Source organism: Borostomias antarcticus, assembly GCF_949987555.1.
Source record: "Borostomias antarcticus genome assembly, chromosome: 15".
Lineage (NCBI taxonomy): Eukaryota > Metazoa > Chordata > Actinopteri > Stomiiformes > Stomiidae > Borostomias > Borostomias antarcticus.
The window spans coordinates 20,708,721-20,725,884 of record NC_140248.1 but is presented as its reverse complement, the minus strand read 5'-3'; the positions used below and the strand labels follow the sequence as shown (position 1 = coordinate 20,725,884).

Here is a 17,164-nt window from a genome sequence, read left to right as displayed (position 1 = left end):
TTACAAAAGTGCGTTAACGGTAGTAATGTAGGCTATGTGCCCTTTGGTGTGTTTTCCAGTACAGACACTTTATATATGGACTGGTTACAGACAGGCGCATTGTCATTTGCATTTAGAACAGTAACATACATTTTCACAGAGCCAGATCTCGGTGGATGTCCACCAAATGGCAGTTCTTCTTCTTCTTCATGTGGGTTCGATGCATATCCTCTCCACCCCAGGCTTGGTGCTATCCTTTTACCACCCTGAGCCTGGGTGAGGGGTCACCCGGGCTACATATTCGAGCACACCTCCAGGAGCGTCATCCACAACCGTAAGGCCATGTATTCCGTCGGGTGTCCGATATATTGGACAGTGACGTGGTTTGCGGTTTGTGCCTCAGTGCCACACTCGCACAGGATACCAAGCCCCATCTGTGCATCGATGAGCGGAAGCGTCCGACGCCGGTCCAGAGGCAATTAAGCCTCACCCACGTCGGTCTGGGTAAGTCCATCCCGGGTTGGGAAGGACCGGCGTCCGGGATGAAGTCTGGAGGTGTTTGCCTACCACTCCGCATGCTAGATGTAGTCCGGCCATCCTGTCTCACTGATGTGCATTGCTGCAGGAGATCCCGTGTGGCAGGCACAAAAGGGTGTCTCGACTTGAGACGCCGGGACGCGGTTAAGGTAAAACTTTGCAATAGGGTACACAACATTAGCTACAGTAATGAGTAGTGGAGGACTACATGGTAACTACTCTGTACGATGTCTGACTTTACAATAAGGTACATAAAAGATTAACTATTGATTGAAGTAATGATGAGGTAACAAGTAAACAAGTTTGGGGCCGCTAGAGTGGTGCATGATACGGAGTAGTTACCAAGTACTCCTTCATTACTTAATCATTAGTTACTCTTTTGTGAAACTTATTGTAAAGTCAGACATCATACAGAGTAGCTACTAAGTAGTCCTTCATTACCTCATTATTACTGATTAATTAATCATTAGTATTCAGAGTTAATCGATAACTACTCATTAACTAATCATTGGTTCATCAGTAACTAGTAGACCCCAGTCTGTTCTCTACTAACCCATCAGTATCTACTATACAGTCATGGATTCATAGTTAATCAGTAACTACTCATTAACTAATCAGTGGTTCCTCAGTAGCTACTATAGTAGTCCCCATCAGTAACTACTCATTAACAAATCTCAGAGTTAATCAGTAACTACTCTTAACTAATAATTGGTTCCTCATTAGCTACTCAGTAACTAGTCATGTTTTGTGTACCTTATTGTAAAGTGTTACCGCAGTTAAAGTCACGTAGACTCAGGGGTGCTGATCTCAGTCTAAAGGCTTCTGAAGCATCAACTCTGCGTATTTCACCCCATCTGGACGAGCGTGCTGCTTCAGAGCAAATATCATTACCAGACAATATATAACTCTGTAACACATTTATTCCAACATCAGGGTCATCTACACTCCCTAATAAGAAGTGTGCAGCCGGTAGAGCTGATTCACTGATCTTCAGATTGATTTCTTTCTCTGAAACTCGGGCGAGTGGTCGTTAATATCCAATATCTCAACTGTAACGTGATGCAGCTCCATATGATTATCGAGTATAATTTCAAAACTAACGCGTGTAGCTACGCAGGGTTGTCTCATCACAGAGCTCCTCCATGTCCACCGCTTTGTCTGTTTGGAGCTCAGTATGTCGTGTGGCATCTCCTGTCACGATGAAAGACCGGCCAGCCTTTAGTCTCTTCACATCAATACCAAGATCGCTAGCAACGTCGCCAACGAGAGCACCTTTCCTCATCTCTCCCTGAATCGAGCAGTGCATGTGTCAACGGACCGAAGAACACAATGAACAGACAAATCACTTTACATCATCTCTGGAATGTAGACCAACTCGATGTGACCAAATCCGTATATTCCATGATTAGTAGTAGCGAGAAAATAGGCAAATCATAGATGTGAAGAAACAAGGATGAATAAGCTTTCTGTTGTTGTCCACACACTACCCTACTCTCTCGCACATAAACTCCGGCTATATAATTATCTTGTTTTATCTGAATCATTTCCGCTCCCAACAGTGGTCCCTGCAGTCCAAGAACACCCTCAACACAAGTTCAATGTTAGTCGAATGGAGCAATACATACCAGTCTACATCTACACTAAGCCTATAGGGATACACCCATTGCTACACTCATTACCAATAAAATCTGAAACAAATAAATGTATTAACTGCATGAAGAAGATGCCTATCCCTCTTGTTGTAACACAGTCACCAACAAAGCCTTAAAACATCTGCTGTATACTGCACCACAGCAGAGAATATCACTGTCGCTGTCCACGGACGTAGGTGCTGAAATGCCCCCATTCCACACGTGAACTAGAAATGGTGCTCGATCAGCACAGACCTCTGCCCATGAATGCATTGTGTGGCTCTGTGCACACACATGCAGTCCAAACCCTGTGTCTCTGTGACCTTCCCATGTCGAGATATGTCCGTTTCAGTTCCCCCCCATTGACAATGAAGTCCAAAAAATGAATGGAGGTGAATGGCCGGCTGTGTTTAGGTCGCCCCATGATTCGGATCCACTCCAAAATGAAATGCGCTCTAAGTTGGCCCATGCTACACCCCTTCACCGAGTTTCATGAAAATCGATCTGGTACTGTAGTGTTCTGCTGTGTCCTGCTAACAAACCGACAAACCAACCAATAAACAAACCAATCAATAAACACACACCGTCGAAAACATCCTGCGCTGTCGCTGGGGCAGAGGTAACTACATGCTCGCTAAAATTGTGTCGTCTTATGGTCCTAAGTGCAGGCTAAACTTCATGAAAGTTCAACCAAATAGGCTGTTGATACAATTATCCCCTTGACTATGTCTACATGAAGACATCAGAGGTAAATCGACTATTGTCCAATAGCACTGCTGAGCCCAGCCTTGTGTTCCATGTGTGTGTGTTTGTGTGTTACAAAGAAAAGGAGGTGGCTCTGTTTAGAGTGTTATACTGTAGTAAAGAAAATAAAGAAAGAATCTTACCTTTATAAAACCAGATTATGATCCACAGAGAGAGCATGTCAAGAGAGAGGGAGAAAAGGGAAATTAGTCTTTCACACATTTCACGACTTGTCTTATGACTTTTTACCAGAATAATTATGTAAAAGAAATTCATAATCCAAAGCAACTTCTTCCAAGAGGCCATATTTGAATAAACACAATGGCTTGCAAGAGCACAACCTGTATTTCAAAATATATTTAATAACATTTCAGATGACTGACTATAAACAATATCATGCATCACTTTGCATGCGCAGGCTGTACTCTCCAACCCGGAATGCTCTGGGAAATCAGCCATCAAACCCTGACACATGATGTGTAAATACGTATTCACTAGCACTGGAGTCCTATTCAAAAATATCCATTCTTTACTCCATGACAGCAGTCTATCATAATAACACTGGTGAGTAAAAGAAAGAAAATAAGGATGAGTAAAAGAAAGAATGCAAGTTCTCACTAACCTCTCACCACACACTCAGAGTTAGAGAGAGAGAGAGAGAGAGGAACACCAAACGAGCGACAGGGATTTTGCATGGTTGTGATATTAGCCTATTATTCATGAAATACTGTCCTTAAGTCATTTTCAAATCATCACAGAGTAAATATTTTGATCCTCTAGTAATTGCTATGCTTGTTCTGTGTAACTCATTCTGACATTAGTCACTCAAGGGTTCAGCTGACTCCAACTTGCATGTTGGGGTTCTCATTATCCTTCCCCATGCATATCAAACTTTAAAGAGTTAATAAATACCATTGTTGAATATTTGGATCCAATTTCAGTGGGTTCAGTTGTTTCACCTGGGCTTTTCCTTAAGCTTAAATCAGCTGGCAACGTGTTGTCATTGTACGATCTGACAAACTTGAAGTCACTGGTGCGTGAGCCCGTTGTCAGGTAAGCGTCATAATTGTAAGAACTCCGGAGCGTTCCTGTTCCATCCACCTCTGCATAGTTGGGAGGGAAATACCCGCTGGGAATGGCGACTGCTCCATCAAACGACAGTCTAGGTTTCGTCCTACGGCAAAACCTCACGGCAAATATTATAATGATGAAAGTCAGGAAGAAGGTGGAGACAGACACCAGAGCAATGATCAAGTAGGAGGTTAGTTTGGAGTCCTTCCCCTCATAAGACATGTCTTTCAGCTCAGGAACTTCAGCCAGGTTATCTGATATCAGTAAGTAGACAGAACAGGTTGTAGACATAGAGGGCTGTCCGTTATCTTTCACTGATATAACCAGGTTCTGCTTCATACTGTCAGAATCAGAAATGTCCCGCTGGGCCCTGATCTCTCCACTGTGGAGACCAATAGTGAAAAGTCCTGGATCAGTCGATTTAACAATCTGATATGAAAGCCACGCGTTCTGCCCAGAGTCAGCATCCACAGCTATCACCTTGGAAACCAGGGACCCCGCCAGAGCAGCTTTGGGGACCATCTCAGTCATCAAGGAGTTCCCTGCTGGAGCAGGGTATAATATCTGTGGAGAGTTGTCATTCTCATCTGTTATGAAGACACTCACAGTCACGTTACTGCTGAGTGGAGGAGAACCATTGTCTCTGGCTACAACCTGGACCTTGAAGCTCCTAAACTGTTCATAATCAAATGCTCTCACAGCATGGATCACCCCCGTGTCTCCGTTAATGGATACATATGAAGACACCGGGACACCGTTGACCTCACTGGACAGTAGAGAATAGACCACTGTGCCGTTCTGTCTCCAGTCTGGGTCTCTGGCAGTAACAGAACACATAGAGGAGCCAGGCTTGTTATTTTCAGTCACATAGGCGCTGTAGGATTGTTCTTCAAACACAGGAGGGTTGTCATTTACGTCAGAGACAGATAGATGAATAGTCTTTGAGGAGGATAAAGGTGGGGATCCCTCATCCGTAGCAGTGATAGTTATGTTATAATCTGATATCATCTCACGGTCCAATTCACTGGTAGTTACCAGAGAATAGTAGTTTTTAATGGAGGGATTTAGTTTGAAAGGAACATTCTGCTGGATGGAGCAGCGGACCTGTCTATTTGCCTCTGAATCTTTATCCTGGACATTAATGATGCCTACCTCTGTACCAGGTGACACATTCTCAGGGATGGGATTGGTCAGAGATTTTACGAAGATAATTGGTGCATTATCGTTTACATCTACAATTTCAACAACTACTCTTGCATTGGAAACTAAACCAGATCCGTCCTTCCCCTGGACACGCATTTCATAAAATGTCTCCCCTTCAAAATCGATTGCCCCAATAACTCTGATATGTCCACTACCCTTATCAATCGAGAATATCCTGGCAGCTTTGTCAGATATACGACTGAAATCGTAGCTGACTTGCCCATTTTGTCCCTCGTCTGCATCCGTGGCACTCACTGTAGCTACCACTGTACCTAAGGGAGAGTTTTCAGGAACACTGACCTTATAGGTGTCCTGACTAAACACTGGAATATTATCATTTGCATCCAGCACAGTGACATCTATAATAACAGTACCAGATCTCTGTGGAGTCCCACCGTCAACTGCAGTAAGTACAATTGTCAACTCATCCAGCTTTTCACGATCTAACTCTTTTTCCAGCACTAACTCGCTATATTTACCACCATCTCGATTTGTTTGAACATTCAAAACAAAATGGTCATTCTTCTCGAGTCTATAGGTTTGTACAGCATTTAATCCAATGTCCGCGTCATGGGCCTCATCCAAGGGGAAACGTTGTCCTTTGACAGCAGATTCCCTAATTTCTAATCGTATGCGGTCACTTGGAAACCGGGGTGAATTGTCGTTTATATCTTGAATTTGAACAGTGACACGATGTAATTCCAGAGGATTTTCAAGCACGAGTTCGTATTTTAAAATGCACGACACCCTTGAACCACACAACTCTTCTCTATCTATTGTTTCAACGACAATCAAATCTCCTGATTTGGCATCAATGTTACAGTAGCGAATGATGCTTCCATCCACATCTAACCGAGCCTCACGTGCGGACAGTCTCTTAGCATCAACTCCAAGATCTTTGGCTAGATTTCCGATGACAGATCCGCGTTTCATCTCCTCCGGAACAGAATAGCTCATATCCCCGTAGCTCTGGCGAAGGTACAGAAAAAGGACGACTGCCTTCCACAGCGCATAAACCAAAGAGTCGGTGCGCTTCATCTTTTGACGAGAAGAATACCGAAGTCGATTTACGTTTAGTTCAAACAAACATGCAGCTTGTTTCTTTGATTTGGTTAAAAATGAAACCAAAAAAGCATGCAGGGCCTGCTGGGCATATCCAAATGGTCTCCGGTAGGCTAATGTTAGGATAGGCTACTTGACGCATTCGGTGTTTTCCAAAATCTGGCTACGGTTGTGGGAGGAGAGTTCTTTCAGTCCCCCATACATGGTCTATGGCGACACACAGAGTATTTCCATGAATGTTGCAGATAACGACACACATTTTCATGTCAAATGAAAGAGTAGGTTGGGTTAATGTTTTAAATGGCCATTAAAATACTCTAAAACAAACAAAAGAACCTATTAATCCAGGCTTGCTTCAACATATGAAATACATTAGGCTACTGTTGTTATTGGGCTAATCCTGCATTTAGCTTTCATTAGAGGAAATTGTATAGGCCTACATCACAATCATGCAATAAATTATAGTAGCTATTCACCATGCTTAAATTAACAAACAAAATTAACTAGCTTAAAGCACAGACTTAGAAGTAAGTTAGTCTTTATCAACATATAGCCTGCATACGTCACTGATTTTTTGTTTCACACAATCGACCTCTACTGGAGCAGCACTTTGGATTTACGGGCGCTGTCCACGTCACTGGTTCTGAAATACTGAGTCGCATGGAGTCGCATGACGTGTGGCCTTTTTGAGAGCGTTTACCACACTAGTGCAGTGAAACAATTCACTCTTCGCTAAATCTATAGACTTTGATGCTACAAACTTGAACAACAGGCAAGAACAAATAGAGATACGAATAGTGAAGAGTTTTTCAAATACTGTCTTTTGAATATAGTGTATGGGGCAGATGTACTAACATGTTAAACATGAAGTTTGCTGCGCTCGCCAGCTCTCCCAAAGTGTATTGTTTTATCCAGTTTTCTTCACTTGTATACCATATCTCCGCGTTTAAAAACCGCGCACTAACATTGGTGGTTCACAATAATTCGATTTTTTGGATCCGACGCTTGGACATCGAGCCCCAAGTCTAGATCAAACAGCTACGCTGCCGCAGCTAGCCGCGGCTCGCCAGCCCTAGCCAGCTCCTGACTGGGATAGCCCATTAGCCAACAGGGGACAGCCGTCCCCTGCCTTCCCAGTACCAACCCAACACACCGGAGGCCGTGCCTTGCTCCCAGTAGATCGCGTGAGTATTACCAGCACTACTAGGTAAGTAGCCCCACTCTCCCGGCTAGCACTGCTAGCTAGCAGCCCCCACTCCCCCTGCTAGCACGGCTAAGTAAGTAGCCCTACCTCCCCGTTAGCATTACTACATAAATAGCACTCCCTCTCCCCGCTAGCATCGCCTTAAGCAAATAGATTGGCGGTTTTATCCTCTTATTTTAATTCCGCAATTATTTTAACGAGTCTCGCGATGGCTCCACACCCTCCCGCCCCTAACTGCTCGGGTTGCCTCCAGCGTAGCCAAATAATCTCAGAGTTGGAAGGTAGGATCTCTACTCTACACTCTATACATCAAGTCGAACATTACCTGGACTCAATGCTACCCGACCCAGATGTCGACGTCCAGCCTCCCACTGCTCCACCGTCGGCGGCTTCCGAGGGTGGGAATGTGGATTTTGATCTCCCCCTGAGTGAGAAATCCTGGCCCAGACTCGGAGCAAAACCCAAGAATTTAAGCTCCACCCCTTGGGCCACTGTTAAGAGGAAACGAGGAAGGGAAACCTCCAATGTCCCCTCCCAACACTCCGACGACGACACCCTCCAACTGAGGAATAGCTTTACTTTACTGGCCGAGCCTGAATCCAAGAGGTCCAAGGATACTAGCATCAGCTCCTCGTCCTGGCTCCCTGCTACTGAGGCTCATTTCACACCCAGCCCTCCTCAGTACCATACCCATACTCCGCAGCCCACCCACACCTCTCCGGTTAGTGAGCGGCATTATAGCCAGGCTAATAAGCCTGCTCCCCGGCCTAAGCATAGCCCAGTCCACCGAGGGGACCCCCGGCCCCCACCCTCTACCACTTGGCCTTCAGGTGTGAGGCAGCAAAGGAAGTCCCCTAAACCCAGTGGGCCCGCCACTGAGCCCGCCCCCCCATCTGTGCTCGTCATCGGATCATCCATGGTGCGCCATGTAGTGGTCCCGAAAGCCCGGACGTGCTGCTTCCCAGGAGCTAAGGTCTCGGACATCAGGACTGTTCTGCCATCACTCCTCACAGATTATCCCCTGGCCTCATCCATTATCATCCATGTCGGAACAAATGACATCAAGCTCCAGCAGTCTGAGCGGCTGAAGGAGGATTTCAAGGACCTGATCTCCACTGCTCAGGCATCAGGAAAGACCTGCATCATCTCTGGCCCTTTCTCCTCCCCCCGGTATGGTGATGCCAAATATAGTAGGATCCGTCAGCTCCACATCTGGCTGAAAGGCTACTGCTGCCAGTTGAAGCTTCCCTTCATAGATAATTTTACCACGTTTTTGAACCACTCGGACCTCTTCGCCAGGGACGGCCTCCATCCTAGTAGGTCAGGTGCCCGTCTGCTCAGTATGAATATGGACCTGACGCTGAGATCTTCCAGCGTCTGATGTGGGGTTAGCCTGACCCGTCTCAACCACCCTACTGCCAAACATAAACCTCCTGTACCCGCGGGTCGGGCTACACCAGCTCCATCTCACCAGTGCCCCACCATAGACCTTGATTCCCTGCCCCTCACTGAGACCTGGCATAGCGACGTTTATATTTCTATAAACAAATTCTGCCCACCTGAATATGCCATTCAGCGAATTATCTCCCACCGCACCCCTATTACCATAATGAAACAGTCAGGTGGATCTAATATAAAAAACCTGATATCCGTTCCAGTGAATATACTATCCAGGCCTACTAGACAGGCGAGCCAGCCCTTTTCTCCGGAAGCTATTTCAATGGCGATTCTAAATGTCAGGTCCCTACCAAGCAAAACCTTTCTCATTAATGATCTTATATGTGAACGTAAATTAGACTGTATGTTCCTAACTGAAACCTGGCTAAATATAAATGGACCAGCAGCCCTCATTGAAGCCTCTCCTCCTAACTATAGCTTTTTTCAATCTATCAGAAGTGGGAAAAAAGGTGGAGGTACAGCCACCATATCAGATGCCCTCAGCTGCAGGACCATCTCCTTTGATGATTTCGCCTCTTTTGAATACCACGCTATTGTCCTAAAATGCCAGCCCCCAGTTCTGGCAGTAACCGTGTATAGGCCTCCCAAACAATGCTCTGCCTTCTCTACAGAATTTTCAGAACTCCTGTCCATCATCCATACAAATTATGATAAGATTATCATCACTGGAGATTTCAACATACACGTAGACACTGAGGCGGACTCGAAAGCTAGGGACTTTATCAACCTCCTAAACTCCATGGATTTTACCCAACATATCTCTGAGCCAACCTACAACCGCGGCCACACCCTTGATCTAGTGATTACTAAGGGCCTGACTATCACTGTTTCCTCTATTAGTGACCTCGCTCTCTCCGACCATTTCTGTATCTTCACTGCATTGGTTCCTAAAGTCAAAAGTAGTACTGAGCGCTTTATCAAGAAACGTTATCTTACCTCCGCAGTAGCCGATAGCTTTAGAGACATAATGACCACAAACAATTTATCAACTCCAGAAGTGGGGCCCTTAGGAAATATTGAAGACTTGGCAACCACCTTTAACACCAGAGTAAGGGCAGCCTTGGATTCTGTAGCACCTATTAAACTGAAAAGGATCACAACCAATAATAAAGCTCCATGGCGAAATAAGGAAACATATCAACTAAAGAGAACCTGCAGAAGATCTGAGCGTGTATGGAGAAAGACCAAGCTACAGGTCCACCATAATATTCTCAAAGAACATCTCTCTGCTTTTAATAAAGCAATAAGAAATGCAAGGAAAGATCACTTCTCAAAATTGATATTTATCAATCGAAATAATTCAAGAGTGCTCTTCTCAACAATTGATAGCCTAATAAACCCTGCCGTAAAAACACCTGATAACCTGCTCTCTACCTCCAAATGTGAGGAATTTGCAGCTTACTTCAGAGATAAGATTATGAATATTAGGAGAAATATCACCCAGGAAAGGCCATGCATCCCGTTTACAGATCCTCTCCCTCCATGCAATGGACATATGAGCCTGTTTACACTGATGGACACAGAAATGTTGAGAAAAGTAGTATCCAAACTCAAAACCTCCACATGCCTGCTGGATCCCATCCCCACCGATTTTTTCAAAACAATTTTTGACTCTGTATCCTATGACATTTTATCCATTGTTAATGACTCCCTATCTACAGGTGTCTTCCCACCAATACTTAAAACTGCTCTGGTGAGACCCGTACTGAAGAAAAACAACTTAGACACTTCAGTTTTTAGCAATTTTAGACCAATCTCCAACCTTCCCTTTTTGAGTAAAATTCTGGAAAAAATAGTTTTCAAACAGATGAATGATTTCCTAGCTACAAGTTGTACCCTTGACCTTTTCCAGTCCGGCTTTCGCGCCCATCATAGCACAGAGACGGCATTAGTCAAAGTTGTAAATGACCTCAGAATTAATGCTGACTCCAAAGAGCTTTCTGTTCTCGTCCTCCTGGACCTGAGTGCAGCCTTTGATACTATAGACCATGCAATCCTCATCGAAAGACTGGAAAAGTGGGTTGGCCTCTCTGGTCCAGTCCTAAATTGGCTTAAGACCTATCTAACCGCTCGGGATTTCTTCGTCGCCCTCGGTGATTATAGCTCAGGAAAGATCCCAATGACCTGTGGGGTGCCTCAAGGATCGATCCTAGGACCTCTACTCTTCAGCCTGTACATGCTGCCCCTTGGCAGTGTCATCAGGAGGCACAACATTAGCTACCATAGCTACGCAGATGATACCCAACTCTATATTTCTGTAACACCCAGTAACTACAGCTTGGTTGACTGCCTTGTCAAGTGTACTACAGATATAAATGTATGGATGTCACATAATTTCCACCAACTAAACCAGGACAAAACAGAAGTACTGATCATTGGAGAAAAAGCTGAAAGAGAGAAACTAGCTGCACACTTAAAAACTCTGGAAATTGACACCAATTGCCAGGCTAAAAACCTAGGTGTCATACTTGACTCAGATCTTAATTTCGAAAATCACATAAAGAATATTACAAAGACATCTTTCTACCACCTAAGGAACATTGCCAAGGTGCAACCCTTTCTCTCTCAGGCTGACACCGAAAGATTAATGCATGCTTTCATCACAAGCAGGCTGGACTACTGCAATGCTCTACTATCAGGCCTACCAAAGAAAGCAATCTCTAAGCTACAAATGATACAGAATGCTGCAGCACGAGTCCTCACTAAGACTAGACGAAGGGCACACATCACACCAGCCTTAAAATCACTACACTGGTTACCAGTCAACTCTAGAATAGACTTTAAAATACTACTACTAGTCTATAAATCTCTCCACAATCACTCACCAGAATATATTTCAAACATGCTTGTTAAATACATGCCCAACAGACCACTCAGATCCTCAGGTACTGAACTTTTAACAGTTCCAAAAGCCAGGACCAAGAAACACGGAGAGGCAGCTTTTAGTTTCTATGCCCCCAACCTCTGGAACACCCTACCGGAGTGCCTAAGAAGGGCCGAAACAACGGAGGTCTTCAAGCGAGACCTCAAGACATACCTTTTCGACCTAGCCTACAATCACTAGCTAGGAACGTAAGACACAGAAAGGCAGCCTCAAACCTACCTGTGAATCCTCTGTATACATTGGTCCAGTAGATGCCCCACTGTCGCCCGCAGACAATAGATACCCCCGTGTCAGTTGTGGATGTTGTAGTACTTAGTTAACACACACACGTACACACAGACACACACCAGTCCACATCCATTTTAGGCCTGGACCTGGGCCCAGTTCCCTTTCCCCTCACCCTACCCCGGGTCCGTATCCTTTTCCCACCCCCAACCCTACCCCCGACCCCTGCCTCTAACTGGACCCAGGCACACCTACACTCACGCTCACACACATACAGACATACACCAGTCCTGGGCTCAGATCCCCTCCCCCTCACCCTAACCCGGGTCCGTATCCTTTTCCTACCCCCCACCCTACCACAACCCCTGCCTCTATCTGGGCCCAGGCACGCACACACACACAGACACACATCAGGGTTTGCCACACCTCTCCCATGATGCTCTTATCCTTTCTTGCTCTAAAAATGTAGTTTGTTGTAATGTACTGCTCTATATATGGCTCTGTGTGCTACTAACCCTGTTCTGCCTCCCCTCTCCCTAGTGCCTCTCTCTCTCCCTCCTATCTTCTAACCAGGTCCAGTGGATGCCCCACTGTCACCAGCAGACCACCCTGAGTCCGATAGATACCCCTGTGTCTGCTGCAGATGTCGTAACAAATTAGTTAACACACACACACGTACACACAGACATACAACAGTCCACTTCCGGCTTTAGGCCTGGGCCCAGTACCCCCTACCCCTCACCCTAACCCGGGTCCGTATCCTCTTCCTACCCCCACCCTACCCCTGACCCCTGCCTCTACCTGGACCAAGGCACACTCACACACACACTGACATACACCAGTCCTGGGCTCAGATCCCCTTCCCCTCACCCTAACCCGGGTCCGTATCCTCTTCCTACCCCCCACCCTACCCCAACCCCTGCCTCCATCGGGGCCCAGGCACGCACACACACACAGACACACATTAGTGTTTGCCACACCTCTCCCATGATGCTCTTAGCCTTTCTTGCTCTGAAAATGTAGTTTGACGTAATGTATTGCTCTATATATGGCTCTGTGTGCTACTAACCCTGTTCTGCCTCCCCTCTCCCTAGTGCCTCTCTCTCTCCCTCCTATCTTCTAACCAGGTCCAGTGGATGCCCCACTGTCACCAGTAGACCACCCTGAGTCCGATAGATACCCCTGTGTCTGCTGCAGATGTCGTAGCAAATTAGTTAACACACACACACGCACACACAGACATACAACAGTCCACTTCCGGCCTTAGGCCTGGGTCCAGTACCCCCTCCCCCTCACCCTACCCCGGGTCCGTATCCTCTTCCTACCCCCACCCTACCCCTGACCCCTGCCTCTGCCTGGACCCAGGCACACTCACACACACACTGACAGACACCAGTCCTGGGCTCAGATCCCCTTCCCCTCACCCTAACCCGGGTCCGTATCCTTTTCCTACCCCGATCCTACCCCTGACCCTGCCTCTATCTGGGCCCAGGCACATTTATGCACACACAGACTTACACCAATGTTTGCCATGTCTCTCCTATGATGTTATTAGCCCTCTTACTCTGAAAATGTAATTTAATGTTATTTATTGCTCTATAAATGTTCTTAGCCTTAGGCCTAGCCTTACCTTAGTCTTAGGTAGACAAACATACTCCAGGAGCTTGCTCGATCGCCTCGTTGAGAGGGGTCAGGGAAGAATTTTTACAGCTCACTTATCTGGCCCCCGGGTGATTACTGTTTTTTTGCTTCCCTCTGGAATATGTAGGGGTGGGATGTCTGCCCACCTCCCTTGTTCTCTGTAAAGCGCATTGTGTTGCCTCTGGGTATGAAATGCGCTATATAAATAAAGCTTTGATTGATTGATCTGTTAGTTATAGTTGCACGTTATTTCGTCGCACGGTGCGCCTGACTACATGGCACGGTATGTACGAACAGAGTGCACATGCGTTAAATGGCATTCTGCCTGGCGCAGGATCAAAGGGCAATTTGCGCTTTCCTACTCATATGCATTCATGGGAGGGTCGAGGGAAAAGTGAGTGTGAACGCGCACAGAACGGCGAGGAGATACACAAGGAGAGAGTGATTAATATCCTGTCGTATGTAGTAAACTGCGGGGTAAAGCGCATGTCTGTTTTGCGGTGACATTTATCCGCCTTTAAAAGTAGGTGTAATCCAGTTGTGCATAACCCAACAACCTAAACATAACCATATCCCCTGTTAATTGTGAACATACAGTTTTACACCTACCTCAGCACCTTCCTCTGAGCAGTTTGTCATTAAGCATTCAGCAACTGACTCGAATGGTTTGTTCCTCAGCGTCTGATCAGCTGGCAGCGTGTTGTCATTGTAAGATCTGACAAACTTGAAGTCACTGGTGCGTGAGCCCGTTGTCAGGTAAGCGTCATAATTGTAAGAACTCCGGAGCGTTCCTGTTCCATCCACCTCTGCATAGTTGGGAGGGAAATACCCGCTGGGAATGGCGACTGCTCCATCAAACAACAGTCTAGGTTTCGTCCTACGGCAAAACCTCACGGCCAATATTATAATGATGAAAGTCAGGAAGAAGGTGGAGACAGACACCAGAGCAATGATCAAGTAGGAGGTTAGTTTGGAGTCCTTCCCCTCATAAGACATGTCTTTCAGCTCAGGAACTTCAGCCAGGTTATCTGATATCAGTAAGTAGACAGAACAGGTTGTAGACATAGAGGGCTGTCCGTTATCTTTCACTGATATAACCAGGTTCTGCTTCATACTGTCAGAATCAGAAATGTCCCGCTGGGCCCTGATCTCTCCACTGTGGAGACCAATAGTAAAAAGTCCTGGATCAGTCGATTTAACAATCTGATATGAAAGCCACGCGTTCTGCCCAGAGTCAGCATCCACAGCTATCACCTTGGAAACCAGGGACCCCGCCAGAGCAGCTTTGGGGACCATCTCAGTCATCAAGGAGTTCCCTGCTGGAGCAGGGTATAATATCTGTGGAGAGTTGTCATTCTCATCTGTTATGAAGACACTCACAGTCACGTTACTGCTGAGTGGAGGAGAACCATTGTCTCTGGCTACAACCTGGACCTTGAAGCTCCTAAACTGTTCATAATCAAATGCTCTCACAGCATGGATCACCCCCGTGTCTCCGTTAATGGATACATATGAAGACACCGGGACACCATTGACCTCACTGGGCAGTAGAGAATAGACCACTGTGCCGTTCTGTCTCCAGTCTGGGTCTCTGGCAGTAACAGAACACATAGAGGAGCCAGGCTTGTTATTTTCAGTCACATAGGCGCTGTAGGATTGTTCTTCAAACACAGGAGGGTTGTCATTTACATCAGAGACAGATAGATGAATAGTCTTTGAGGAGGATAAAGGTGGGGATCCCTCATCCGTTGCAGTGATAGTTATGTTGTAATCTGATATCATCTCACGGTCCAATTCACTGGTAGTTACCAGAGAATAGTAGTTTTTAATGGAAGGATTTAGTTTGAAAGGAACATTCTGCTGGATGGAGCAGCGGACCTGTCTATTTCGCCCTGAGTCTTTATCCTGGACATTAATGATGCCCACCTCTGTACCAGGTGACACATTCTCAGGGAAGGAAGTCGTCAGAGATTTGATGAATATCACTGGTGCGTTGTCATTTATGTCTGTAACGTCGATTAATACTTTCGTGTAGGATACCAAGCCTGCGCCATCTTTGGCAAGTACGCGCAGTTCATAAAATGATTGTTTCTCGTAATCAATCGGTCCAGTAAGGCTGACCAATCCAGTTTTACTATCTAGGTGAAACAATTTCCTTTCATCTTCAGATATTCGACCAAATTCATATGTAACCTCTCCATTTGCCCCCTCGTCTGCATCCGTAGCTTTGACTGTTGCTAAAATAAAACCTATCGCAGTATTTTCCGGCAAACTGACTTTGTAAGCATTCTTGTTAAAAACAGGAATGTTGTCATTCGCATCCAGCACAGTGACATGTATAGCAACAGAACCAGATCTCTGTGGAGTCCCGCCATCAACAGCATAAAGTAATAATGTCACCTCCTGATGATGTTCACGGTCTAACTCCTTCTCTAACACCAATTCTCCGTATTTCCCTCCATCCTCATTTGTATGAACCGCCAAAGAAAAATAGTCATTCATTTGCAAAGAGTAGCTTTGGACAGCATTCTGTCCTATATCCGCATCGTGGGCCTCGTTGATAGGAAAGCGCTCTCCTTTATGAGCCGACTCAGTGATTTCCAGTTTAATTGTATCATCTGCAAATTGGGGTGAATTATCGTTAATGTCCTGAACCTGAAGAGATATACGATGTAATTCCAAAGGATTTTCGAGAACCATTTCGAATTTTAACACACAAGAAATCCTCAGACCGCAGAGCTGTTCTCGATCCATTCTCTCAGCAACAACGAGATCACCAGTATTGAGATTAATATCACAATAGTGCCCTGTATCATCCATATCTAAACGAGCTTTTCGATCTGCCAGTTTCTTAGTACCGATCCCCAGATCCTTCGCCATATTTCCGATTACAGATCCACGTTTCATTTCCTCTGGAATAGAGTAGCTCAGGTCTCCATTGGTGATGCGCACGAGGACGACAAAGAGTGCCAAACGGAAGAAAAGAGCAAAATATCGTCGGTGTTCCATTCTGGGTTGTAAATCCAATATAGCCTACGTTGATTCCTGCTACAAAGCTTAACCTAAAAACCATCAACTATAAATGATCATTATCAAGAAAACTGCCTACGAAAGCATACATTTGTATCTGACTTGCTCTGTTATGTCGTAGAGAATTTGGGTGGATGCTTATATACAGCTGTCCTTAGCTGGTAGACAGCGACATCCTGAGTCGTTATCAAATACAGCAGACAATAATATAGGCCTTCATACTGTATGATCCTTCCATTTTGGCATTTCCCTCAATATGTAGGCATCCATACGTATTTGAAGAGTAAATCCGCAACTATATAACCTTGTTTTTATTAACAATCAACTTTGATAAGAGACTAGTTGGAGGGGCTCCAACTTAATCAACATAATAAAGCTATGGTTGCAGGCAAATATTTATACAGCACATTTAAAAACGAAAATGATCTACCGTTACTTTTTTAATAGGAATCATCATTATTGTTATGGTGTTTGCTCTCTAGTTTCATAGGAAGC

The 17,164-nt window shown here is 45.4% G+C and overlaps 3 protein-coding genes across 4 annotated transcripts in view; all 3 read right to left on the bottom strand.

Annotated features, from left to right (window-relative positions):
• Nucleotides 1-17,164, bottom strand: part of pcdh1g18 (protocadherin 1 gamma 18) — a 145,233-nt gene that overhangs the window by 56,663 nt on the left and 71,406 nt on the right. The gene's annotated exons all lie outside the window — the stretch shown is intronic.
• LOC311318461 (protocadherin beta-16-like) lies at nt 1,613-6,098 on the bottom strand (the record flags this gene model as incomplete). Its single annotated transcript, XM_084449812.1, has 2 exons — nt 1,613-1,804; nt 3,804-6,098. The coding sequence occupies 2 exons, from the start codon at nt 6,096-6,098 to the stop codon at nt 1,613-1,615; spliced, it is 2,487 nt and encodes an 828-aa protein (XP_084305938.1).
• LOC311318460 (protocadherin beta-16-like) lies at nt 6,822-16,648 on the bottom strand (the record flags this gene model as incomplete). Its single annotated transcript, XM_084449811.1, has 2 exons — nt 6,822-6,878; nt 14,249-16,648. 2 exons carry the CDS (start codon nt 16,646-16,648, stop codon nt 6,822-6,824), a joined length of 2,457 nt encoding a protein of 818 aa, XP_084305937.1.